The 27,878-nt window shown below is 49.1% G+C and overlaps 1 protein-coding gene across 1 annotated transcript in view; it reads right to left on the bottom strand.

Moving 5' to 3' along the window:
- The window catches only part of LOC140212795 (chymotrypsinogen A-like), a 63,101-nt gene that overhangs the window by 22,391 nt on the left and 12,832 nt on the right, over positions 1 to 27,878 (bottom strand). Inside the window, exons 4-5 of the mRNA XM_055062223.2 lie at positions 12,881 to 12,990; positions 262 to 403 (exon numbers count right to left, since the gene is read on the bottom strand). Coding sequence (XP_054918198.1) covers positions 262 to 403; positions 12,881 to 12,990 — 252 coding nt within the window. The remainder of the gene's footprint in view (positions 1 to 261; positions 404 to 12,880; positions 12,991 to 27,878) is intronic.

The following is a 27,878-nucleotide window of genomic DNA, read 5'->3' as shown; positions in this document are numbered from 1 at the left end:
ACATGCTACGAAATACCGGCTTGGTGCATGATAAAGTGGTGCTTTCCAATGCGGCGTCCCTCATTCGTGCGTGGGCCTCTCTAGGACATAAATTCCTGTAAATCTTCATTATCTTCATTGAGAATATTTCATAAAATCTTGTCTAAAATAGCAATACAAAAGTGCTGTACCTCTTCTTTTTGCGTGCACATTTTTGTGAATTCCATAAGGCAAATACGCTTTTGTGATCGCTGAAGCCTGTTTCAGAATTTTCAAACTTACTTTAAGAAGTGCGACGTCATGCTGGATCACTAACTTGTTTACATATTTTGGGTGCAGTATCATCTTTTCAGCTAGAAGTGTTTTACCATTCATATACAGGTTGGAGCTGTACACCACCAAGACCATTTGCGCAAAGGCACCTCTGAAATAAGGAAACGTGTGTTAACAACTGTAATAAGAATAGCGTATATACAATAAATGTTTTTTTCCTACGGAAGATGTTTATTCTCTATACTGTGGTTAGCAGTCAAGCTAAGCAAAAGGTGTTTAGAGTATTGTGGGGTAAAACAAGCAGAACACAACTGGAGCCAACATGAATACAGGTATACGTAACTTTACCACATACGTGTAGAGGTTTTTAGGAAAGAATACGAACTAATTATGCAGATCACACGTACTGCAGGAATAGATGTGATGCGAAGCATGTTGCAGGTACCTGGTTTGCTAGCATAGTTCGGAGTTCCGCAGCGCGATACGAAATGGACCAACGTGTTTGCGAAAATTGAGTAGTTGCGTCTGTGTTGAGTTGGAGAGAGAGGGGGGCGTGACCGTACGTGTCTCTGACGTCATAAGCAGGACGACGACGAGGTTGAAGGTGTTTCTACGCCAGCCATTCGACGCGAACCCGCGACCTGCTAATTGTCGCTTTTTATGTCGGTAGCGGACGAGTGTACACGGAGAGAAACGCGGATTGTGACGTCATCGGCGGCAATCTGCTATGCAGTCGTACCGCTCGTACGTACCTACGGCTGTGTGTTGTGGTGTAAATTAAACAGAGGACGCCATTTGTGCTACGGCGAAGAAATGTTAGAGCAGGAACAACGTGGGCGATCGTGAAGCCGGTGCAATGTCGCACAATTATTTTTAGGGCAATACGCGGAAAATACCGAGAAAAGTGTATCGGTCCCGGAGATAGTGAAATCTCAGAGCGCCAGCAGTCAAACTAAAACGACGCAACATAGCTGACCGAACCTTTCAAAGAGCTGGCTGACTTTGTAATTCCCCAAGTATGTGCCCGATCGGGGCCTCTTACCGGTTTCGGAACAGCTTACAAATATCAGTGACGTACGAGCAAAAAGTTGTGGTTAGAGGGTTTGGCTGCTGTGCTCGACGGCAGAGGTTGGATTCCACCGTCGGTGAGGCATTATTGCCTTTTCTATTAAAAGCGAGGCGAAACAGGAACCTACCTACACCCGGCTACAGCTTTCTGTAGCAGCGCAGCAAGAGCAACGGAACTGCAGCGCACTTCTGTTCCTGTGCGCCAGGATGTAGTCCACCAATGTGAACATCTGCAGATTACGCAGCGTAAAACAAAACATACAATTTATTCCTTCTTTTCTTCCTAAATATTTACCTCTTTTTTTAGCAATAATGAAGAGCTTGCGGCTGAAACATTACTGTTTCCTCCTGCTTCTCGTTTTGTGGCTTTCTGTTGTCCACATCTGGTTTTCCTGCTAATGTAAACATAGATGGCGTGACTGGATTGTGGTCGGTAGGATTTGGGGTCGCAGACTTCCATGTCTGGGGTTACGCAGGGGGTCGCTCTCTAGCCTGCGCCGTCCGTGCGTCTCGAAGCGGCTTGCCATGGCCTACGCTAGCGGGGTCCACACTGAGACTTAGCGGGCCCATGCCGTCGTCCGAGCCTTCCTAACGATGGTTGCTTCTTTAGTGATGAGTACGAGGGCGAGAGGACGGAGAAATGGCACAGGGGGGGGGGGGGGGGGGGGTGTTTACATAGGAGAAGCGAACTTATTTACAAGGAAAAGACATACTCGCACTCACGGGAACACGGAGCGCCGTACTTTGTAGCACGCTGAAGCTGCACGTCATAGCTACTACGTCGCTCTGGGAGAGCACGCTCCACTACATCACTCGCTGGCTAACCGGATCGTGTCTCACTCAACAAGTCCGGTGGCTCGTAATGACACAGCACATCGCCTCCAAAGAGACGGGTGACACAAATCACATGCACCGGCTCCAAGCTGATCCTGGAAAGGGAGAAGTCAGCATACCAGACCCAGTGTTTCAATGACGACCGGGGAGAGATTCATGGCCTAAGATCGCGAGAAGGCAAAGTCACTCCAGGTCCTGCCGTCTCCGATGTCTCGTTCCCAGGCCGAAGCCTTCCGAATTGCCGTCACTGAAAGACGCACCTTCTGGTAAGAAAGCCAAATTTTTCAGCATCTCAGTGTCCACATCGACTCCGTGGTATGATGTTTGACGTCAGGAACACACTGTTCCCTGCCTCCGCTCTTCAACGAGTACGCCAAACTTAATATATCCTCCGCAGCCCGGAAAATGTTGACTGGCCAGCGCGGGCAGGATTAGAATGGCTGGTGACCAAGAAGAACGCTTGGCCTTTTGCAACAACTGCAAACTCGGAATGCTTCCAACCATCTCGCAACAACCGGCACGGAAGAGTCGATCCCGGCAACGCAGTACCACACAGCGCTCAAACGGTCGGAATCAGCTGTTAAACCACCGGGCTTCACACTACAAATATAATGTGATCTGCTCAACCAGGAACTGAAACTTTCGACCCCAAAATTTTGTGCCACCAGGGAGAGCGGTCACCTTCGTCCGAGCCCAACGAAGCCCACCTGTCGCGCTACACTATACCAATTGTATACGTAGAATTAAGCCAAAGGCTCCAAGTAACTAACGCTTTAAAACACTTTGGCGGCCTAACTTTATGAACACCATCTTCATACTCTATCACAGTGGACTACTTATCGCACGTACTGGTGCCACTGAACAGACTTGTCGACTGTGTGGGTGCATGGCCAAAGTATCGCCAATATTTTGATCACAATTCACAATGCATGCTTGCACCTCACGCACACGTTTCCTCCACTCAGGACAGACTTTAAGGGAACCGCTAAACTAAACTTGCGTAACTTACGCACTCAGAAGGACCTTTAAAAAAACGGGTCAACTCTTAACAACTTCCACGCACGTTTAAGATAAAACTCGGAACACTGCCACCTTCAGCGCACACGGGGGATCCAGCCACTAACGTTCATCCTGTCTGCACAGGACACGCGCTAGCGTAACTCAACCAACGCGTCTCACTGCATGCAAATCCTGCCGTGACCGAAAACCATCGGCTCCTGCGTCTTGGGCTCATTTCTACAGCAAGGCCACTCAGCCCTTTCATTTTGCACCGACAGAATCGGCAAGCTGCAAGGAACAAGCGGATACCACCTACTTTAAAGGTGAGTGCGTTTTTGTCAAGATTTCGAGCTTCATGTTCACCGACCATCCCGTGCCTTGCTAAGCCTAACGCCGCGCGAGACCCCACCGGCCCGCCGGGGAGAACCACCGTCGCACGTGCAACAGGCACACGGTGCGCGTGAAAGGAGGCCGACAGCGCTCGCTGCCGCACGTGCGTTGCACGTGCACTGTGTGTCGAAGAGGAGGCTCGGCGCTCGCAGGCGCTGCGGCTGACAAGCAGGCTTTGAGATGAGCCAAGAAACACCCGCGACGGACGCGACGTCAAGCGAACGACAAGAAGAAACAAGCGCCATGCATACAGACTCAGCGGAGGAAGCCGACGTCGCGCAATCTTGGACTTACGATAAAAACAGTGGCAGAACTATAGACCTCAACGACCAATGGCTGACATGGGAAAGAAAAGGCAAGAAGGAAATCACGCGCATCAAAGCCCCCGCAGTGACCCAACCCACACAACAGCCAGCCATGCCGCCGCCGCCGCGCAAATCCAGAACGCCACCGCTACCTTTGGACGACATCAAGATTGTCTACCGCCCACAAGCTGGCCTTGAACTCGCCAAATGGTCACTCGTCGCAGTCACTCACGCAGTCGGAAGATCCAGCGGAATATTGCAAAAAGAATTCCACGACAACGTGCGAGTACAAATGCGAAAAGAAGAAAACCTCATCATTGCAAGTACAGCAAACAAGAACTACGCTCAACACTTAGCCAAGGTCACTAGCATACAGCTTGGAGGCAACTTTTACAACGTAAAAGCCAACTCTCGTCTACCCGAAGATGTCAGCAAAGGTGTTATCTACGGTATCACGCCGGGGACTTGCAGTGCGGAACTAATGGATGGAATTCGAGTGCCAGCACGCTATACAGTCCTCAACGCCCGCATGCTCGGACAGTCCACGGCGGCGGTCATCTATTTTGAGGGCCCACACGTCCCCTACAACATCATTTATCAGAGCGGCGACTACCGATGCAAGCCCTACCGCAAATCAGTTCAGTATTGCCGAACCTGTGGCAACCTCGGACATCGTCAAGACGTTTGCCCAAAACCAACCCCAAATTTCTGCTACAAATGTGGCAAAACGAACCAACCCCCGAACCATGACTGCCATCCCACGTGCAAGATTTGCGGAGAAGGACACGAAACGGCTGGGATAGAATGCAAGAAAAAGCTCAAGCCCAACCCACCGCCTTACCAAGTAAGACAGCAATGGCAAAACAGGATCCAAGAGCGAGACAGTCGATGGAGCTCCAACCGCGATGAGTTCCCTGAACTAGGTGCTGCCAATGGATGCGCCGCCAACTCAAGTGACGCCTCCAGTGGCAACGCAATAACTAGCAGACCCAAGTCAAGATCGCGGTCGCGTTCCCGAAAACGCGTGAATTACGCTGAAGTGCCCAGTGCATGCGCCGCCAACTCAAGTAACGCCTCCAGTAGCACCGCAAGAAATAACAGACCCACGTCAAGATCACGATCAAGATCGCGATCGCGTTCCCGAAAACGCCTGAATTACGCTGAAGTGGCCAGCAGCTCAGGCAGTGCAGGCGTCGTATCGGCAGAAGCGGTAACCGTAAGAGCCCTCGAGAGCAAGCTACAAAATCAACAAAGTCTCATAGACAGACTATTCCAAAGATGCAAAGAATATGAACAGGGAAGCAAACAATCATTTACAGCGCTAACCACGGATGCAGTTGATTCCGCTATCGAAGCTAGAGTTCAAAAGCACCTCCAGGCTTTCGAGGACGTCTTCACAAAAAACATCCTTGCCCTGATTGAAAACATCACCAAGCCTATTGTCGAGAAGATTACGTCACTTAACACCCACGTGACCACCCTCGCAAATCAAGTCACCACTCTCACAAGCCAGGTTACCGGCCTAACAGCCCAGGTCAACAATTTTATAGCACACGCAAAGAACAATTATGTCACCAAGTCCTACCTCGACAGCCTTCTCAACACGACCGAGCAGGGTAGAAAGAAGGCTCGCACGAACAGTCGTAATGCCTCCCGCTCGATCTCACCCAACCATGAAGCTGCCTGCGAAGCCGAAGATCCTCATGATGGCGACAGCTAAAACCACAACAAAGAGCCCGCTAAATACTCTGCGCATCTGGCAATGGAACTGTCGATCCTTCCGTCCCCGGTATGCAAACCTACAAGAACTCGTCAAACTGGACCACCCTGATGTAATTGCCCTACAGGAAACCAATACCCACAACGTCCGACTTCAAGGATACATCGCTCATGCACAAACTCATCGCACAGCCATCCTTACCAAGAAATCTCTCACAACGCAGGAACACGAAATAGAAGACATCCCCATCGAGCACACCCTAGTGGAGATCATACCAGACAGAAAAACGCAGCAAAGTCTCTTTATCGCCAGCATATACAGCCCTCCTCGTGATCAACTTCCGGAATTCGACCACTTTGTCCGTGAACTGAGGAAACGCACGAAAGGCCATCAAGTAGTTGTAATGGGAGATTTCAACGCCCCACATACAGCATGGGCTTATCCAAACACCACCAAGAAGGGAGCGCGAGTGCACGACACTGCTCAACACCACAGGCTGACCCTCTGGAACGACCCATTGCAGGCCACGAGAGTCGGAAACGGTGTCTCCAGGGACACAAACCCGGACCTTACGTTCACAGCGAACGTCCACTGGGCCGAGTGGAGTCGACTCTCGGAGACGCTCGGAAGCGACCACCACATTATTCAACTTGACATCGCGCATAACCGGAAACCAACCAAGACTGGAGTTGCTCGACTCACAGACTGGAAGTCCTTCAGAGACAACCTCAGCGGCAACACAACAATCGACGACATCGACCATTGGCTCAAGGGCCTTCTCATCACCGCAGAAAACCACACCAAGAGCATCCAGCTAAGCACCAACACCCCCGCAGTCGACCCACATCTCCTTCATCTCTGGGAGGCCAAAAGAAGCCTCCTGAAGAGGTGGAAGAGACAAAAGCTCAATAGAAAACTTAAGCAACGAATCGCCCTTCTCACCATACAGGCCCAAGATTACGCGGAGCAACTTAGCAGGCAAAATTGGCACACCTTTTGTGACAGCATACAAGGGACACTCAACACCAAGAAAACCTGGCATCTCCTACGCGCTCTCTTAGCTACCGATCGCACCAAAACGCAACAGAGGCAAGATCTGCGCAGACTGATCCACAATAATGCTGGATCGGAGGATGATCTCCTTCGTGAACTTCAGCAAAAACTTAGCAGCGACAAGCCCACTTCATCAGCGAGCAGAAAAACGTACAACGGTGCACCAAACCCAGATCTCGATCGACCATTCACCCAGGCAGAGCTCCACGCAGCATTAGCCCAGCTCACCAGAAACACCAGTCCTGGAAACGACAAAATAACTAATAAGCTCTTACGCAACCTCCCGCAATCTGCCACTACAGCACTGCTACAGTACTACAACGACTGCTGGGAAAAGGGGGACCTACCAGCTGCCTGGAAGCATTCGGAGGTGACCATGATCCCCAAACCCAACAAACCCCTTCGCATCGAAAACCTACGTCCCATTTCCCTCACATCTTGCGTGGGCAAACTCCTCGAGCACATGGTGCACGAGCGGTTAACAACATACCTCGGGGACAACGGACACTTGCCGCACACCATGTTCGGATTCCGACAGCATCTGTCCACGCAGGACGTACTCCTGCTCCTCAAAGAAGACTTGCTTGACTACCTTGATCACAGACGCAAATCATCAATCCTGGCAATCGACGTAAAGGGCGCATTCGACAACGTGAGCCACGAAGCCATTCTCCGCAACCTCGAAGATACAGGCTGCGGAGCGCGGATCTATAACTATATCAGCAGCTTTTTGACACACCGAACAGCAACAGTAGGCGTCTGCAACCTCCGCAGCGATAAATTTCGGCTACCCAACAAAGGAACCCCACAAGGATCAGTTATTTCACCCCTCCTTTTCAATATCGCAATGATCAACCTACCGAAAAAACTCAACGCCATCCGAAACCTATGCCATGCCCTTTACGCCGACGACGTCACGCTCTGGACCAAAGCGCCTACTACTGGACAACAAGAACGCAATCTACAAGAAGCCGTCGATACTATCGAAAGATACCTTCGAGACTGCGGTCTCCAATGCGCACCCGAAAAGTCGGAGCTTCTCGTCCTGAGAGCACGGACACGAGGAAGACCACCTAACTATATCGAACCCGATCCTAGCGTCTCGCTCAACGGAACCAAGATCCCTACAGTCGACTCTCTTCGCGTACTCGGACTTCACATCCACAAGGACGGATCAGGGGCGGCCACTCTCCCGCGTCTCCAACGCACACTATCACAAGTTACGCACCTCGTCAAGGGGATCACAAACCAAAGAAGCGGACTCAAGGAGCACGACACACTAAGCATAATTCAAGCGCTCCTAACTAGCCGTATCACCTACGGAACTCCCTACTTGAAGCTCAAGCCGGCAGAAATAAAAAAACTCAATGTTGTCATTCGAAAGGCAATCAAAGTAGCCTTGACGCTCCCACCCATGGCATCAACGGAGGAACTCCTCAAGCTCGGCGTCCACAATACGTGGGAAGAGCTTGTCGAGGCTCATAAGATCAGCCAACTAGAGCGGCTCAAGCTCACACCCACCGGACGAGCAGTTTTGCGCTACCTCAAATACAGTGAAAGCTTCATTGCAGACACAGACCAGAAAGCAAGAATCCCACCTGCAGTCCGGGACTGCATCAGCGTTGCAAGTATACCGCGCAATATGCATCCAACTGATCATAAGGAGCGTCGGCAAAGCAGAATCCGCGCACTCAGCAAGAAATACGGGAGCAACCCTGATACGAGGTACACCGATGCTGCCCGGTATATTAAACGAAACGCCTTTGCCCTAAGCGTCACGAATCACCAGGGCAAAGAACATGCAGCTGTCACCATCCGAGCAAGAGCCCCTGAGACTGCAGAGGAAACGGCAATTGCTCTGGCAATAACAACCTGCCCTGAAGTAGCAGTAATACTAACAGACTCCCAAGCAGCAGCTCGCAGCTATCAAAAAGGCCGCGTATCAGAAACAGCGCTCAAAATACTAAGAAATCACATCGCACGCGCCCCGCTCCCCGACACTTACATCAACTGGGTTCCAGGCCATCAGGGCATGACAGGAAATGAGGCGGCACACGCCGCTGCCCGCGAGCATACCAGCCGGGCTTTCCTGCCATCCCACACCAGGCCGGCCACCAACGTTGATGATATCGCCCTAAAGTACTCGGAGCTTCTGCAACACCACCGACTCAGCAGAAGAACGTACGCTTTACCAAACAAGAATCTGAGCAAAGACGAAGAAGTCATCCTGCGCCGCCTACAGACCAACACCTACGTGCACGGAATAATGATGCACAGACTGTATCCTACGCAGTACTCGTACATATGCCCCCATTGCGACGTTCCAGACACCCTGCAACACATGGTCCAGGATTGCCCACTGCGTGACATATCCACAGACCCGACCTCACAAGCTCCACAAGACGACTCCGAAGAAAGCCGCCCCATAGAAGCACAGAATGAGCGCCCCATCTCACCGCAGATCAATACGATAACTGAAACGTGGGAGGCCAAGCTTTCCTCCGATGACCTGGACGACCAACGCAGTCTCGTCGCCCGGGCCAAAGAGGCAGCCCAAGCCAGAGGGTTCTTGGAATGAGGAATCCTCCCACCTAGGGTGAACCGGGTTCTGACTCGGTTTACCGTTGCGGAAAATAAAAGTTTAGTTCTCTCTCTCTCTCTCAAACCTATAGCAACGGTGAAGTTAAACACCCGCGCGTTACCAGAGTCTTTTAACAAACGACGCTGACGTTTATGTCGCTCACACACAACAACAAAAATTTCATCAACGATTACTATACTCCCTAGCGCCGTAGTCTAAGGGTGCAAGGGAAGCTTCGGAGGGTGTGCCGAAAAGACTGGTGGCTTCATGGGAGCACCATCTCGCCCGCCCAGTGTTGTTGGTCACGTGACCGAGCGCGCGCTGGGGTAGGCGAGCGCACGTCTTTTTCTCGAACCCAACTGACCAGTGTCGGACATTTATTTCGCGGAAAGACCACTCGTTCATACTCGTGCTGAGGATCGGATGTGTACACACCGGAGGATGAATCTTCCGTCAGCGTCGAACGACCTCCTTCAGGTTCCTTCATTTTTCACGAAAATAAGGCCCTGGTTTCAGATTTTTTTCTGTAATGTTCATGTCACAACGCCGAAAATAACCGCATGTTATCTGCATACCAACACTTCTATTTCCGGATGGCGAACCTTCAGGACCTCTTGTTCCCTTCGGCGCCACGCGCTCAAGGCGTAGCAGCCCCGTCCAAGGTCTACTAGACTTCCTTTGGCCGCGTCGACGTCCCCATGACCGGTAGACTCATTGCAAATCTCGCTGCTGGGAAAAATGTATAACGCTTTCCATCCGTTACATTACCTCTTGTCGAACTGGCCACGTGCCGCACTTACCTTTGTTTTTATTATTTTACTTTTCTATACTTTGCCCCAAAACTGTGGTTAAGGTGTCCACCAGTGTGTTAGACAGACACCGCGGTTTTAAAACGAAGCTCTTTTGTTTTTTGCGACCTCTCTCGCATTTTCTTGACCGTGGCTTTGGTCTTGTCAAACAGGTCACATGCAAAACAACTCTACCATCTTTGCTGTGCCTAAAGATGCCATGTCCTGGCTGCTGCCCTTGTTTTCAACGGAATTGCGCAGTTATAAACTATATCTCAAAGAAAAAACACAAGGCAGAACGACCGCACGATAACTCTCGACGGTAATACGATTAGCATTGAAGCAATGTAGCGGCTCGCTGTATTGCTGAGGTCAAGTTTTTTCAAAATCTGCAGTGGTCATACTGAGATTTCCGTTGCTTCGGCTACATGCGACGTACACTGTCTGCGGTATCGTCCCATTCTGCTACTGCACTCGCTTGCCGAGGTGGCCTATGAGCATAATGGGATGACATCGATGCAGTGACGATGGTGGAATGACGAAGAAGCAATGAAATTGATGGAACGGCTAAGGCGGTATAATGAAGACGGCGGGCTGACAATAGTATGGCGATGACTGTGTGACAAGAGTCGGATGATGAAGTCAGAGTGACGACGACGGAAAAACCGCGACGGCACCGCAACGATGCTATGACAACGAATACATGATACGATTGTATGACGACGTCGCAATGGCGAAGATGGCAACGGTATGATGACAGTACAGTGACTACGAGTGTATTTCGCTGATGGTGGGACGACAGTGTATCACGAAGGCTGTATGACGACGTACGCATGATGACGATGGCGTGATGACGACGGCATTACGAGAGTTTAATCATGAAGCCGGAGTGACGACAACGAAACGACCACGAACGCTGCACGATGATGGTCTGACAACGAATGCATTACGATTGCTTGACGACGAAGGTGCGACGACAACGGCATGACGAGAGTCGGATGGCAAAGCTTGGAATGACGACTATGCAACGACCACAACGCCATCACGACCACGAGCACATGTCTAGAGGCCCAAGCTGGTAGACGATTTGAACCGCTGTGTCGTGTACAGACAGACAGACAGACAGACAGACAGACAGACAGACAGACAGACAGACAGACAGACAGACAGACAGACAGACAGACAGACAGACAGACAGACAGACAGACAGACAGACAGACAGACAGACAGACAGACAGACAGACAGACAGACAGACAGACAGACAGACAGACAGACAGACAGACAGACAGACAGACAGACAGACAGACAGACAGACAGACAGACAGACAGACAGACAGACAGACAGACAGACAGACAGACAGACAGACAGACAGACAGACAGACAGACAGACAGACAGACAGACAGACAGACAGACAGACAGACAGACAGACAGACAGACAGACAGACAGACAGACAGACAGACAGACAGACAGACAGACAGACAGACAGACAGACAGACAGACAGACAGACAGACAGACAGACAGACAGACAGACAGACAGACAGACAGACAGACAGACAGACAGACAGACAGACAGACAGACAGACAGACAGACAGACAGACAGACAGACAGACAGACAGACAGACAGACAGACAGACAGACAGACAGACAGACAGACAGACAGACAGACAGACAGACAGACAGACAGACAGACAGACAGACAGACAGACAGACAGACAGACAGACAGACAGACAGACAGACAGACAGACAGACAGACAGACAGACAGACAGACAGACAGACAGACAGACAGACAGACAGACAGACAGACAGACAGACAGACAGACAGACAGACAGACAGACAGACAGACAGACAGACAGACAGACAGACAGACAGACAGACAGACAGACAGACAGACAGACAGACAGACAGACAGACAGACAGACAGACAGACAGACAGACAGACAGACAGACAGACAGACAGACAGACAGACAGACAGACAGACAGACAGACAGACAGACAGACAGACAGACAGACAGACAGACAGACAGACAGACAGACAGACAGACAGACAGACAGACAGACAGACAGACAGACAGACAGACAGACAGACAGACAGACAGACAGACAGACAGACAGACAGACAGACAGACAGACAGACAGACAGACAGACGCTCAAAACACCTGAAGACGGCAAAGAAAGCTGATTTCCACAATATTGTCATTGCCACAAGGTATCCGAGATCAAGAGAGCAAGCAAACGCTTCTATGCTTCCTTTCTTATGACTGTTTTCTATGCTTGCTTTCTGTGCTAGGGTCACTTTTTGATTTCCGTGATTGCTAGTCGACGAAAGTAAACAGTCAAGAGGCTCTGTGGCCTGTCCATATCGCGAAACTAAGCACAAACGGCCAAGGAATCCAGCGCGAAATATATAGGTGCGAGAAAATAAAGCACAAGCACGTAGTTTAGAAGCTTGACACACACGTGAGGTAGAATGTTTGTACATATTGTAAGCCTCGGCTACCTGACAGTCTATTTGCCTTTTTATTTCGGAACCGAACCGTGTTTGATCAAACTAAAATTTTGCTCCGAAATTTAAAGAAAGAACAAGAAATAAATAAACCGCGATACAGTGGAGACTTTTATCAGCTTTCATAACTAAGAAGTAAAATTTATAGGCGGCATAATTTGCTGATGCACCTTGCAAATCTGGAATGTACCACGTGATTTATTTGTGTTCCGTATAATCTCGTCTCCGTATTTAAACGTTTAGTCATGAATACGCGCTCGTGTTCCCTGATTCTTTGTTCACATAGTCTGTTTGTATTTTGTTATCGAAGACGTTAACCTACTAACTCGGCCCAGTTGCTGTTTCTATCAAGTGCAAAGCATTTTAGAGGACTCACTTATTAAACAAGCAGTGCGCCGCAGTCAGAATAAGGTTCCTTGTAATGATGCTACCGCCACATGAGGATATATGATTCGTCCAGAGATGAAATATGCCCGTAATTTGAACCTACGGAAGAAAAGAGGCGACATGCATTATTTTTTTCGCGTAATACCAAAGATAGGCAAATCATTTTTCGAGCATGCTGTTGTGTTAAGGTAGGGCGTGCCACCGTAGAAGAGCGATTGAACATGAAACGGGCCACCGAAAATCTGTGACATGTTCTGCAGTATCTGGCGCGCCAAACGACTAGAGGTGCCGTGTAACGGGCTGCGTCCGAATCGAAGAAAATTTGGAAGTCTGCGCGGTCAGCGGTGCTGCGTGCCTTGTGCTTTACAGGCGTCCTCACGCTCAGATTGCTTGTGCCCCCATGGCATTACCAAGGCCTGCCCAAGCGACTTCCGGTTACTCTGGTCTTGGGTCAGCGGAACGTATCGTGCTGCACCAAAATTCGTCTTCTCAACATGCCGCTTCACTCTCGACTGCCTTGCGCAGCGTATTCATTTTCTCGACCTCCGTTCTGTCACTTTAAGCTACCGATCATGATCTATATTTATTCACAATTATTTATTAATATCGCCGGAAGGCCTATTCGGGAATTACGTTGGAGGGGTGACTCAGTTACAACAACTAACGTGCAAAAACGAGCATTAGTTAGGTACAGTGGCATAATTACACACAGAAAACAAGACATGTGCATCTAAACACTGAACACTCACATAATCACACATTTAGGATTTGGGCAAAGCTTTGGACCCGTTAAACAAAGCATCGGGATTAGTGACAGATACAATGCCCCTTCATAATTTATTGAAATGCTACATTGCCAAATGAAGTTGTGAATGATGATACAGATTAGTGCGCCAAAATAAAACTGCTTTTACTTTAGACGGGTGATCAAAACGCTGAAAAATACAAGGAACTGCAACGATGTGAGATTCGGGGAACAGGAATCACTTTAATAAAGCGCATGAAAATGGTACAAAAGCATCATTCCTATGAGCGATTATCAAGTGAGGCCAATGAAAGTGACTCCTTGATGTCTGTAACGCTGTGGTTGCGGGAGTATTTTTTCGGGATAAATCTTGCTGCTTTATTGTGTATTAGTTTTGGTTTATCGACCAGATAGGTTTGATGCGGATTCGAAATGATGGAGGCGTATTCTACCTTACACCGCAGAAGCGCAGTTTATGCTAATAGTTAAGTGGTAGAGTTGGCCATGTTGGGTTTCATGAAGCGAATGTTTCAGATGTCTTACTGGTTTTGGTATTAGCTTCCTTGTTCCAAGGAAAATCAAGCGATAAATGAACTCCGAGATACTTAGGCGTGGATTTCATTTCAACATGCATTTCTTCAATTGACAGCTCTCTCCTGGGTTATGTGCTCTCGTCAACGTCATGGCCTTAGTTTAAGGAATGTTAATTTTCATTGGCCACTGGCGACACCAAAATGCGAGCTTGTCGAGGTCTAAATGTAATGAATTATTTTCGGTGCTACTAATTCACCTGCATCTAATACGGTGGCCTGCGAATAACGTCATAATAGAAGATAGTCTTTCCTGTGTCCTTATTATAGATTAGAAATAAGGTTGCACCCAGGCCCCAGCCCTGCGCTACACTAGATTTTACATGCGAAAGGGAAGACGAGTACTATTCCACACAGACTGATTGGCCTCGGTTGTTTAAAAAATTAACTATCCATTTATATTTGTACTGTTTTTTTTAACTGTACTGTTTTATTACCTCCATTTGTGATCGAATCTGCGTAATCACAAATGTTTTTCGAAAATGAATGGACATAGCATTATTTTAATTTATTGCACCATTAACGGCCTCGTGGAGATCAGTTACCGGTTCGAACAGTTGAGTTTCACAAGAACTATCACGAAGAACACCATGCTTATTGCTAAAGACTAAATCGTGTTTTCTTAGAAATATTTTGATGGTGGGCTATATGGTATCTTCTAATGATCTACAACATATGCTTGTTAGTGAAATGGTGTGAGACTGAGCAAGGATCATTTGCACGACCTGCCCAGCATCACTGTTCTCTCCTAATCTTAAGTACAGAGTTTCGGGGACATGTCCTAACACCTAATAGTGCCACATGCCATTCTTGCGGGTGTGACGAAAATATACAGCAAATTCTGTGTCCATTTTCCACGTTTCCATTCTAAACGACGTGCTCTGTGTACATGTAACCATTCAGACTACGGACCCTTGTCGGATTCAAAATATCGTGGGACCTTGGCCGAAGCAATCTGGTGCGCATTCAAGAGGCCAACAAGACGTTAATGCGCGTCTTGAATACGAATGGGTTGTCGACCGCTTGTGACTGTACGTGAGTGAACATTCATGTGCGTGCGTGCGCACACCGACTCTCCTTCTCAGCTTCTTATCTCCTCACGAGTAGGGTAACCAACCGAGCACGACCCCGGTTAACGCCTGCTTGCCTTTTCTTCCTGGTGGTAGGTGTCCGTTATTCTCTCATTTCTGCGATTAACTAATTTTCAGGATTGTAGAGGCAAATTTCGCTTAGTTTAAGAAATACTGACGCATCGTATGACTTTTCAGGCATCGTCTATTAGTTTAGCGCGTCAGTCAGCAAAACTCACTCGTGAGTCGACTCACTCAGACTCAAACTCACCTGTGAGTTCTGGGCTTAGTGAGTGCCGCTGAGCAGAATTCTGGTGAGTCTGACCCTTAGTGAACCCGGCTGAGTAAAAGAATTTAGCAACGATTAAATTTTTTAGTGAGTCTGAGTGAGTTCTGATTATTTCTCCCACGTAAATTCAATTTCTAAAAAATACTTTGCCAGAATTGTGGAGACTACGGCGAACTGAAATGTTTCACAAAGCGGTGCTCATGGAATCACGTGGGCGCTGCGTTGTTGGCAGCACTACACTTCGATCAACGTTACATCCTCAAGGTAATCGCACTTCCTCTTTCCCTCACGCGCTCACGCACATTCGGCACGTACGCCCCTGCATAGTGCCAGTCCGAAGCCATCGCAGCGCGGGCAAATCAAGCATCACCACCGTTCAGTCTAGATATACGGCGCCATACTTGCACCTCCTCTATGTCCTGGGCATCCCATTTCCCTCCTAAACCTGTGTCCGCTCTTCGCGCCTCTGCGGCTCGATACAGGCAGTTTAGAAGGGAAATGTGGGAAGCTTCGCAGGCGAGGGTGAAGCATTCCGTGCCGTTAGAGCGTAGCTTGCGTTTTCCCCTACCGCTTTGGCATGAAGGTCACACAAGCCCAGAACATACGGCTCCGCCGGCGTCGCGAGAAGCAGGCGATATCAACGCCCAATGCCCGAGTGGTATCTATTGAGTTATTCGTTATTCTTCCTGTTCAGTACTACACCCGCATGCTGCTCAAACATGACTTGGGGGCTGTTACCTAGTGCGGATGGGGCACTCGCTTACACTGCGACTGATGTCGATGTCGATATAGCGGGTGCTCACTTGCCGTGCTTCATGCGCGTCTACACTTGAGTAAATTTGTATTCGAGTTGGCAATCATGTTCCACATATGAGACAACGGCGGACCTTGAAATGATCGGTGTCCAGTGCTATCTTTCGATGCTGTGAGGCGAGCAAGACCTGAGTCGTTTAGTGTTTTCGGATTTTCAGCATTGCTTTCGTGTATTATAGTTAGGTTGGGCATCTAGTTACTTTGGTGTTTTCACGCTGAATTGACGCACGTACTACTTCTCTCGCGCTGCAATCTTGGCGAGCCTGTCACAGAGTGTGAGCAAAAGCTTATATAATCGAGTGAGCATTCACTTTACTTTTTGGATTTTATTGCATTGTCATTCCGAGCGTAATTCACGTACTTCCCGGGGCTGTGTATGTTTTTCTCTAACCGCTTTCCCACCTATCTGGGTTACGGGTAGTTCATGGCAAAATTGGTAGCGTATCGTACTGTTGTGTTGAGGGAACACGATTGAAAGCCAGCCGTCGGATCAGCTTGGGTAACTGAATATGTGGTAATGCGCACATGCGTGCCGCTCTTCAAGGAACCACTTTCGCGCCTACATAGGTCATGTAGACGCGTGACTGGTCAGGTGCCGCTGTTCAATAAGACACTTGACTCCACCTTGGAGCAGCGGGTATGTGCCACTCGATCTGTGTGTTCTCTTCAATGAACATCTTTGATGCCGACTTGGATCATTGGATATGTACCAGTATATGTAGCTGCCATGTTTCACGCCAACTTGCGTTGCTAGGCATGTGCCAACGGGAATGTGCCGCTCTACGTACAACGGCCAGAAAGATCCTCAAATTTATCCGACGCTGGGCGGTGTCGAACTCACGTCACCAAGACTCCTCATGGACAGCAACCCGACGCTTTAGCAGGCTGTGCCACAAGGGCACTGGGTACATGCCGCCTTTTTAATTAACGTCTTTTACGCCAACGCTTTAGCAAGCTCCGAGATGAATGCCCTTAGTATGGGCCCGTGGGGTGTGCGCCAAGCGGGTGAACAATTGTCAGCGGTCCCAGGCAGCGGCGCGCCGTGCTTCTCGCCTCGATAATAATGTGTTAATATGTTATTGTTTACTTGTTTTTTTGTATGACTTATTTTTGTCTAACCCACTCCTGCAACAGCCCCACAAAGGGGCTGCAGTATGTATAAATAAATAAAAATAAATAAGCGCGAGTATTGCTGGCAATGTAGAGTGTTGTGGCTTCGGGGTGGAGGACGAAAGACGGACTCTTTCCGCAGACGAAGAAGAAACGAAAAACTTCATACAATATTTACAGATATTGGATGATAGCGTACAGGTAGCAGTAAGAGCGCATCAGACCGACTGGGCGGCTGGACGCGACCCTCTCCTCACACAATGGGCCGATTCTCCCTTAAACCCCTTCGGCGACCCCTCGTCCGCAGGAACCAGTTTGAGCGAGTTCTCGTCAGCAGGAACCCGGCGGGGCAGGGTGATGACGTCGCCAGCGTCGAATTCTTGATTCGTGGCGGAGATGGCTGGGTGCCTGCGGAGATAGCTGGGCGCTTGTTGAAGTCGCCTCCCGTGTGGAATTCTTGATTCACCGCGGAGAAGCGGGAGCTCCCGTCGCCTCGCTGTAGCCACGTGGTGCATGTAGTATGGCAGCTCCAGTCGCCTCGTGGTCGCCACGTGGTCGCCACGTGGTCGCCGCTTGGTATGGCACAACAAGAGGCTGATTGCCTCGCTCCAACTTATGCTCACAACGCGAGTGACTGCCCAGAAATTTCTTGTATGATTGACAACGCCCGTATGTTAAGCCGCCAGTACCTCCTAAAGCCGTACCTAGACCACCGTGTTGCATACAGCTCATTCCCTCCCCGTGTTCGTGGTCGTGGCTTGCCTCATTCGTGCCAGAGCACTGTTAGGGAAATTAAGGAGTGGTTCTGTATTGTTACGCGAACGCTTGAATATTCAAGGATCTGTGGACAGTCCGTCGTGTACGTCCTGTGGCTCCTGTGAGACACTTGTAACGCTTTATATTGGAGGGTACGACATTCGTCACACAACGTGACTATTAATTAAGGAATATGTACTGATTTCACTCAAGTGTACGACCCTTGAGGATTGCTTGTTTACGAGAGGGAGTGCTGCTCAACGCGACCAGGCCTATAGACTCTTGCTAACTTTCATACAGAAAACTGATTAGGCCTCTCGTTTAATTAAAAAACATTTTCCGTGTTCCTACTTTCTTCTGTCCGTGTCTTTGTCATTTATTACCCTATTCCTTTCCCATTCCTTTTTCGCCCATCTTTTTCTCCTCCTCTTTTCATTCCTTCCTCCCAAAAGAGTGGGCAGGCGTTGTGCCCCTCTCCGTGGCAGTTGTCAGCTTCTTCCCTCCCTGTATCCATTGTATGTTTGTATGTTTCCATATCTAATAATAATAATAATAATAATAAACTCATGTAAACTCATGCAAATCATGTATATAATGTTTCCAAGTGCTCAGATCTTCTGGCTTTTAAGCCTCGTTTTTCTTTTTTTCTATTATTACTTTTCTTTTGTATGTATATGTCGCACACAGAGATGTTGCCAATATACTTTTCTATTGTGTATGTTTATAAATTTTCGCTCCTACTTTTATTTCTGTCATGGTGCATTGAACAGCACTGTTTCCTAAATTTTCTTCTTGTGTGCTCTGATGCCACTTAGGTCGTGTCGCCTCGTAGCGAAATCCAGTCAGGCTCAATGGCCTGTAGCTTCGCTTCGTTTTTCTGTATGTATCTACAGAAAAGAAACCGTTCATTCATTCAAAAACTTCCGCTTGCATTTAGGAACGTCGCGCCGTGAGGATAGATAAGCTGTCCTGCGCTGAACCGAATTACGTTATATATATATATAATTTCTACGGCACAGAACTGAACCGAAAATGAATGAGAGCGCACTGAACGCGAACCTCACCGTCATTATTTCGCGCGAAAGTGTTAACTGGCCCAATGAGCGAGAAAGCCGGCATCTGTCCTCTGTAGCCATGAAACGGCACTTGCAATGTCATTGCCATTGGCTGCGACGCCACGTCACGAGCGCAGCTCCACGGAGCTGAGCGGGCGAAAGGGAACACCTACTACTGCTCTAGCGGGCCAAGTGTGGCTTGAGGGGAGAGGGCATCGCCTCGACGCCACGTCATCTTCGCTCTCACTCTCAACACTCCTCGACGGAGCAGAGCCTGGAAAAATGGTCGAAATGGAACACCTGCTGCTGCTCTCGCGGCCCAAGTGTGACGTGAGGGGAGAGGGGATCGCCACGACGCCACGTCATCCGCGCTTTCACTCTCAACACTCCTCGACGGAGCAGAACCTACCAGAGCGTTCGAAAGGCAACATCTACTATGGCACTATAGCTCGACAGGTGCTGTGTGAGGGGAGAGGGCATCAGCGCCGTTCAATTGGAAATGAATATTTTTGCATTCACTACTCATAAGAAGTGCTTAGGTGTCCTCGGATATTTTTCTTTTTAGTTGGACACCCTTGTTTGACAATTAGTGAGCGCCGGCGAGTGTGAATGGACGTTATTATGAGCGAGAACGACTACGTGTGTGTGTGAGCAAAAGGCGGGGCAAATCGATGCGTGGCAGTGCATGTCTGTAAATGTCAGTGTGAACGTGATTTTGAAGGGAGCTTTGCATCAGCGATCATTTTAGTGAGCTGACAATTCGTGTGAGTTATAAGCCTGTGAGTTTATTCAAATGAGTCAGTGGACGTCTCCATGAGATTCAAAGGAGTCTCTTCCCATGTTTCTGTTAGGATGAATTTGTCGGTAATTAGGTCAATCTCAGTGCGCCCGAGTGAAAGTTCGTGAGTTTAAGCGGGCCTGTCTGAGTTTCATTGTGGTACTTTGGTCTTAATGAGCCTCAGCCTGAGCGAGTTTAGTAAAAGTCTGATGAGTCTCAGTATGAATGAGCACGGGCTGAGTAGTATTTTGGTGTGTCCCAGTACGAGTGATTCCTAAGTAAAACAATATATTTTCTGAGTGAGCTTGAGTCCCTTCCGTTCATTCTGCCTACCGATGGTTTAGCGACTCGGACAACAAGAAGATTTCGTGATTTATTTATGCGTTGTAAATCAGACGACGATAAGAAAAAATTCTGAATCTACCGACCTGAACACACGAGATGTTAGAGGCAACACAAATGAAACGCATAGAGCTGTGAAAAAAGCGGCAATTTGATTTGCCATGGAATTCATCAGCGAATAGAAAAATCTACGTATGTACCCTGCATGAGTGCTAAAATTGCTCAAGACTGTGGAACCAGCTTTCCGTTCTGTAATCACTTTAGTACAAACTTTTTATTTCCAATAACATTGGTAGTTACCCTTACACCGCAAATTTGGAAGCAATACGAATAAAGGGTTTATTGTGTTTTAGCGAGCCATATTTAGTAGCACAACGCCAGTCACCTTATGTTTTGCCGACCACCGATCATAAGCATGACATATACCTCTTGTCTAAGTGGCTGTTGCTCTGACAAAGACAAGTCACCTTGTCAAACTGTTGGCTCCACTTTTAAAGAAAGCTTTACCGGCCGCGAACTTGCGATTTCGCCAAGGCGGTGCACCGACGAGGCACATGACGTCACAACTCGCCCTTCGCCGCGGATATTTCTCTCTCTCTCTCGCTTCCTTTTCACTACTGCGCATGCGCCAATTGTAGCACCGCTGCGCAGTGCCGCGCCTTTCCGACCCGCCGTTTGGTATGACATCACACCGCCTTCCTCGTCGTTGCGCTCGCCTCCGCTCGCTTCGCCAGCTGCGTCGCATGCCTGATAACATGTCGGAGGATTGAAAAGGAGAGCTCGCGTGCGCCGCAACCACAGTTTAGGCGGCAGTATGGACGGCTACAATTCTTATAAGCAGGAGGAGGCCTGGAATTGACTAGGAACAAGATGAAGAGGAAACGAATCTCCCAGGAAACAGACGAACAGCGCGCCGAACGATTGGCTAAACGCCGCAACATAGCCAGACAACCAGACTAACCTGGACTTGAAATCAAGATTAACCAAGGCTAACGATGCTATGCCTTAGGCTTCGCTACGTATATCCTGGCACAGCCGAGCTAAGCCACTGCCAGTTTTTTATTGTACCGCTGTTGATCGCTCGTGTATACAGCTATAACTTTATTCTAACACTCACCGGACTTCTCACGGCCAAAAGTAAAAAAAAAATATGATGAATGAAAGAATGAACTTTTTCCCCTTCTTAAGAGAGGAGAGGGGAGGGGCGGGGGAGAGAGGCAGGTGTAAGTGCTCCAGTCCCAGCAGGCGTCCGTCACCACATTATGTGGCTAGACGTCCATCTACCAGTCGTGGTAGGCCTCCGCTACCTCCTCAGCCCACCTCAGGACTCGGTCCTGTAGGGTGGGCTCGGAGCTGCGCAGGCAGTCCCCCACAGCTCCTCGCTACTAATTAATGGTTTGAGTGTGCGGGGGGTAGTTTTGATGGGGAACTGCCACAAGATATGGGAGAGATGTGCTATCTGGACCGGGCGAAAGCGGCACTTGAGTGTCGGGTATGTGGCGGGAAATAATACGTGCAAAGTGCGCGGGGTAAGAAAAGTGCGAGTTTGTAGTTGACGCCCCAGTATTTCTCTCTGGCGCATTCTAGGCGCAGGGAGGGGTGGATACATTAGGCGTTGGTGTCTGTCATGTGTGCAAATTTCATGGAATATGACGAGTGTCTCTTTATTGATGTGTTGTTGGGACTCATTGGGTCCTAGAGTTAGGCCCATATTTGCGGCCACTCGGTCCGCGAATTCTCGTGCAGCGCCATGAGCCATTTCGTTGCCGTGGAGTCCTTGATGTGCTGGAGTCCATACGAGAGCGATGTCGTTTTCTGGTGGGTGAGCGACATGTAGAGAGTGCGCGAGGTTATTAATGTAGCCGTTACTGAAGTTCCGGATAGCAGTCTTAGAGCCACTAATGACGTCGTAATCGGGTAGCCCCGATGCGAGTGCAATGGCGGCCTCTTCCGCGTCACCTGCCGAGGCGATCTTGACTGATGCTGAGCAGTGTAGCCCTGGTTGGCTACGACCTCTAGAGCATAACGATGTTTAGAGGTGTAAGCTGCAGCGTCCACATAGTAGACTCCTTCAGCCTGTCCATAGCTGCGTTGTAGCGCCTTGGCTCGAAGTTTGCGGCGTTTGACGTGGAATTCGGGGTGCATGTTTCTGGGTAGGGGCTGGATGTGGTATCGGCCGTGTATGTTCGGAGGAAGTTGATGTCGCTTGCTCTCGTTAAATGGTGGAGCATGGTGAAGTTGTCTCAGGGTCTCACGTCCAGCTTTAGTGGTGGTGAGTCTGTGGTATTGCGATGATAGATGTGCTTCGGTTAATTCTTGAAGGGTGTTTAGTGTCGCCGTGGCCGTCACCCTTTGTGTGGATCCTCTAATTGTAACACCAAGAGCGACTTTGTGTATCTAGCGGATCAACCAATTCACAGTATCCTCTTCCTGCCTAGAGAGTGAGATATACGGTAGTGCGAAGGTGATTTTCCTTAAGACAAAACCATTAATTACCTGAATTAGCTCCTTCCCTCGAAGCCCTCCGTGTTTGTTGGAGATCCTACCTATCAGGCGGAGCGTATTATCTACCGTTGTTTGTAGGGCTTGAAAGGTATGCTGATTTGCTAGGTTGCGTTGGAAGTGTAATCCTAGGACCCTTATCCTGTCGACTTGGGCTATAGGGTACCCTTCAATCGTGAGTTGGATATTCGGGGTGAAGTCCTGAAGCGTGTCGTGGGGCGCAGAAGGAGAAGCTGTGATTTGGTGGGGGAGCACCTGAGATTCAACTCGTGAACTATTTGTTCAACATTATCAATTGCTGCTTGGATGGTGTCTTGGATGTGCCCGTCAGAACCTCCGGTCATCCACAGCGTAATATCGTCCGCGTACAGTGTGAATCGGAGGGCAGGAATCTTCGTGAGAGTGTAAGCTAAAGGTCGCATAGCCAAATTGAAGAAAAGGGGGGAAAGTACGGCCCCTTGGGGTGTGCCAGTGCTTCCTAAATTTATTTGGCCAGGTTGTTCGCTGCCTAATCGTAGGGTCGCAGTGCGCTTCGCGAGGAAGCTGCGTATATAGCGATAGATTCGCTCCCCGCAATTTCTACTGCTAAGTTCGCGTAGTATGGCCGAGTGGGACACCTTATTGAAGGCGCCGTTCAGGTCGAGGCCGATCAACGCTTCTGTGTGTCACGTGCGTCGCTCGGTTCGATTACGTCTTCTTTGAGCCTTGGCATGACATCCTGACAAGAAAGAGATTTTCGAAAGCCAGTCATTTTCTAAGGGAACAAGGGATTATGGTCGATGTATTTGGAGAGGCGTAGGTGGATTACGTGCTCCAAGACCTTCCCTACGCATGAAGTCAGAGAAATTGGACGGAAGTTATCAATGTGAATCGGCTTAATCGCCTTTGGAATGAAGATCACTTCGGATCCTTTCCATTGTTGGGGTATATACCCGTCTTCGAGACAGTGGTTGTAATACTCGGTGAGTTTGCGTATGGATTGCTCATCGAGGTTGCGAAGTGCTTTATTGGTCACAGAGTCTGGGCCTGGTGCCGTGGTGGTTCGCACTTGATTGAGGACATGTAGAACCACCGTTTCTGTGATGGGACTGCAAAGCTCCTCATTAGGTTCACCAGCATATTCGGGCATGGGTATTTGCGTAGGAGGTAGCATATGTTTGGAGGCCAGGTTGCTGAACATGGTCGGCAGGTCGGCTGCATGTTCATGCAGTAGTTTACTCATCTGGTGCTTATTGTGCGTCCTAGACGTGGTGGGGTCAAGCAGGTGCCGGAGCAATTGCCAGGTCTTTATAGTGCTGGGATTACCATGCGCTCCTTCGCAAACCTGCGTCCATTGCTCTGCCGCCAATGTTATAGCGTATTGTTGAATCTGAGAGTCTAATTTGGCGATTTTTATTCGGAGTTTGTGATTGTACCGTGCTGTTAGCCATTTCCTGAGTAAAGCTTACTTCGCTACCCACATGTGTAGGAGCTTGGAATCAATTGTAGCCAAAGGTGCGTCTAGCGGAAGAGTGGTGGTATGGGCCTCTACGTCTGCCTGCAAGGCGTTCGTCCATTGCTAAATGTCGGTAATTGTTTCTTCGTTACTGTTGCAGCGAGATTTTCTTAATTCCGTCAAATTGGTAAGCCTTAGTGGTTTCGTGGCTAGCGGTCTCTGCTTAAAATCTACATGGAGTTCGAAGATGTAATGGTCGCTTCCTAAGTTGTTTTGGAGGTTTTGCCACGTCGCCTGAGTGATGCGGTGAGTTAGGGCGAGGTCGGGGGATATATCCCCACTGACGCTGTTTCCTAGCCGAGGAGGAAGAGTAAAGTCATTGTAGATGGTGAAAACTTGATTTTGTATGTACTGCCATAGAGCTCTTCCCGTAGGAGTGGATTCGGAATGGCCCCACAGTCGATGGGGGGCATTGAAGTCGCCCGTTACGACTAGCGGCTGTTTATTGGCGTTAGCTTTGGCCTGAGGAAACATGTGCTCAAAGCAGTGTTGTCGAGCATAGGGAGGGCTATAAACATTCAGCACACATAGCGTGGGTTGTTTCTCGCTTTGAGGTAGAATTTTGATGAAATCGTGAGGAATTTCAGTACTGCTGAATGTGTCCTATTTAACGGAAAGATGTCGTCTTGCAAGTATGGCAGTGTTGGGCTTCTCTATGTGAGGGTCTTGAATTGTGTTGTATTCAGGTAGCGTGACTTTCCCGTGTGTTTCCTGCCCTGCAAGGCTATAATGTCAGGCAGCTCGTTAAGACTCTGTATGAAGTGTTAGACATGCGCGCTTGTTGCGGAACCCCTCCCCCCCCCCCCCCCCGCAGTTCCAATGTTCCACTGCCAGATGACTAGACTGTGGGCTGGCTTCATCATTATTCTCGTTTTGAAGGATGGCAACTTGTGACGTCGCGGAGGGTCTTCCCCAGCTGTCGATTAGCTCTTGGAACCGGCAAAACTGTGCAGATGCCTCACAAATAAATGCATCAAGCTTGCTCTGTAGCCGATTTTCAAGGGGCACAAGTTTGTTTTTCAGGATGTCCATGCGGTCAGTGAGGACAAATATGGCGTTTTCAATGGTGTTTTGGTGTCTCTTATGTCGGTATGCTTCCTTTTTGCGGGTGGGGGCTGCGTTTGTGATGAAGGCAGCGTTGGAGTGGCGGCTTCCGTGGATGCAAGAGTGTTCATTTGTTCTGTCGGAGGATCGGCGGACGTGTGAGTGGGGGTGCAAGCGTTTGTGGCAGTGGTTTGGAAGTAGCAGCAGCAGTGTCAGTGATATTGATGGGGGGGGGGGGGGGGGGCGGGGGGGTGGAGCATTGCTTTGAACTACTTGATTTCTTTTTTAAGCATTTCGTTCTGGTTTAGCAAGTATTTGATGAGAGAGCTAACAGCATCTTGTGAGGAGCTGCTATTGTGGGAGACTACTCCTGCCCAGCTCACTTTGTATGGTTGATGGGCGGTCTCTCCTCGTTGCGTGGAGTTAGCGGAGGCTTCTCTTGTCCAGTGCCTTGATTGGGGGCCTGTTCAGTGTTCCTGGCCAGAAGTGTCAATTTCGACTGTGGAGGTGCCAGGGGCAATGTCCGAGGTTTATAACGAATTTGCACTCTGAGGAACTAGTCTCGAGTTTCCGTTGCAGATGATGCAAGTGGGAGAAGCTGTGGTCCTGATGAGGATCTGGCGTGCCCCATTTCGGGCAGAGACATATGGTCACATTGGGGCAGGCGTCTTCACGATGGCCAAGCTGCCGGCAATTCGTACACGCCTTCACTTGTCGATATGGTTGGCAACGGAGGTCTGTGCTGAGATAGTAGAAGGGGACCTTTGTAGTAGAATGTAGAAGCGGACCTTTGAGCCTTCGAAAGTGACCAGGATGGAGTCTGTAGAGCCCATTCTTCGAGCAGCTAGGATGTTGATTGCTGTATTCGACACTCGATGCTGAGCCAACACGTTCCCTTCTACCAGAGAGGCTGGCAGCATGATGATACCCCTACACGAATTTTCGGGGTCTGCCACGTGCGTGGAGACTTCGGAGCTCTTGCCGATGATGGTGAGGGTGGCGATCTTCAAATTGCGATAAGCCCTGTCCATGCAGGGAATGCTTATGATGACTGTTTTGTTAATCTCGTTGGCCCGGAGTCGATCTAGCGATGTTGCAGCCGTGGAGAGAACAGTCAACTTGATGACGATGTCGCGGAGAGAGACTGAATGTATGCTGGCGCAGTTGACTCCACCGTGTACACGAAGAATTATTTTGCATTCTGCAGCTGGAAGTGGGGGAAGACGAGGCAGAATGTGGCTTACTTGCGGTGGGGTTTTGAGGGTGCTGGGCGAGGTGGGCGAAAGCTTGTTGGTGTCGGAGTAAATAAATTTCTCGCGCCAATCGAGGATCTCTTCCGGAATTAGGTCCACGCTGTCGAGGACGCCGTCTTGACTCATGGCTGCTGCAGCTGCTACCGCTGACGCACACTGCCCGCGTTGCGCGGCAAGGGCGTGGGGATCCGGGTGTTTCGAATAATCGACGATGAACTTAAGATGACAGGTCCGATTTCCGCTGAAGAGGTGTCGCTCGACAGCAGGTCACCTACAGCACCAGTGGTCCAAAAACCAAGAGTCGAGGCAAAAATTTGGCCACAGCACACGAAAAAAGACAAAGCCGATGCATCATGCGACCACAGCGTTCGGCAGCAACTTCTCTTTAAAACGATAGCATAACGTCTGGATTACATTAGGAGACAGCGATGTTTTAAGGCCATGGTAAACATATGGCACCCCCAGTGAGGAGAAGCTCCAACTTCGAGATTGGAAAGTTGAATTTGAGACTAGGAGGTAGGAGGAGCGGAGGGAGGCGAATTTCGGCTCTGACTGGTGCAATTTTGGTTTGGTCCTTTCTTGGAACGTGCACGTCACATCTTGGTGAAATTTTTTTCTAAAATCGCACCCTATAATCGAACAAATTAATGTTCTTTTTAGCAGTAAATTGATATATTTCTTAAATATTCACCTCGATTATTGCTTCGTTGAGGCTTTTCAACGGGACTTATGGCCGAGCAAATTCGTGAGTGTCTTAGGCATTGCCTTGTGGCACATTCACAATGCAAACACTACTTTGTCTAAACATGGCGGTTAGATTCTGAAACTAACATCTGCATGACAGTCGACAAAGCAACCGCCTCCACGTTTTTCGTTTACTTTTTTTTTGTTAAAAACACCTTTCCTTGCTTAAACAGAGATTATTATGTCACATGTTGTGATGGGCTGGCATGTTCAGCCTGCATCCTTGATGTTTACGTCGTTATCGCAGCACTGGCCACGCATTCGATGGGTGTTACGCCTTCCGTAACGACAGTCTAGATCACATTCACGAACAGTCTAGATCAGAACAGATCAGATCAGAACAGTCAGATCGCAGAACAGAACATCAAATCAGAACAGTCTAGATCACATTCACGTCAGTT

Source organism: Dermacentor andersoni, chromosome 10, assembly GCF_023375885.2.
Source record: "Dermacentor andersoni chromosome 10, qqDerAnde1_hic_scaffold, whole genome shotgun sequence".
In the NCBI taxonomy this organism is placed as follows: domain Eukaryota; kingdom Metazoa; phylum Arthropoda; class Arachnida; order Ixodida; family Ixodidae; genus Dermacentor; species Dermacentor andersoni.
The sequence above is the reverse complement of the archived record's forward strand: the minus strand, read 5'-3'. Positions and strand labels throughout refer to the sequence as shown.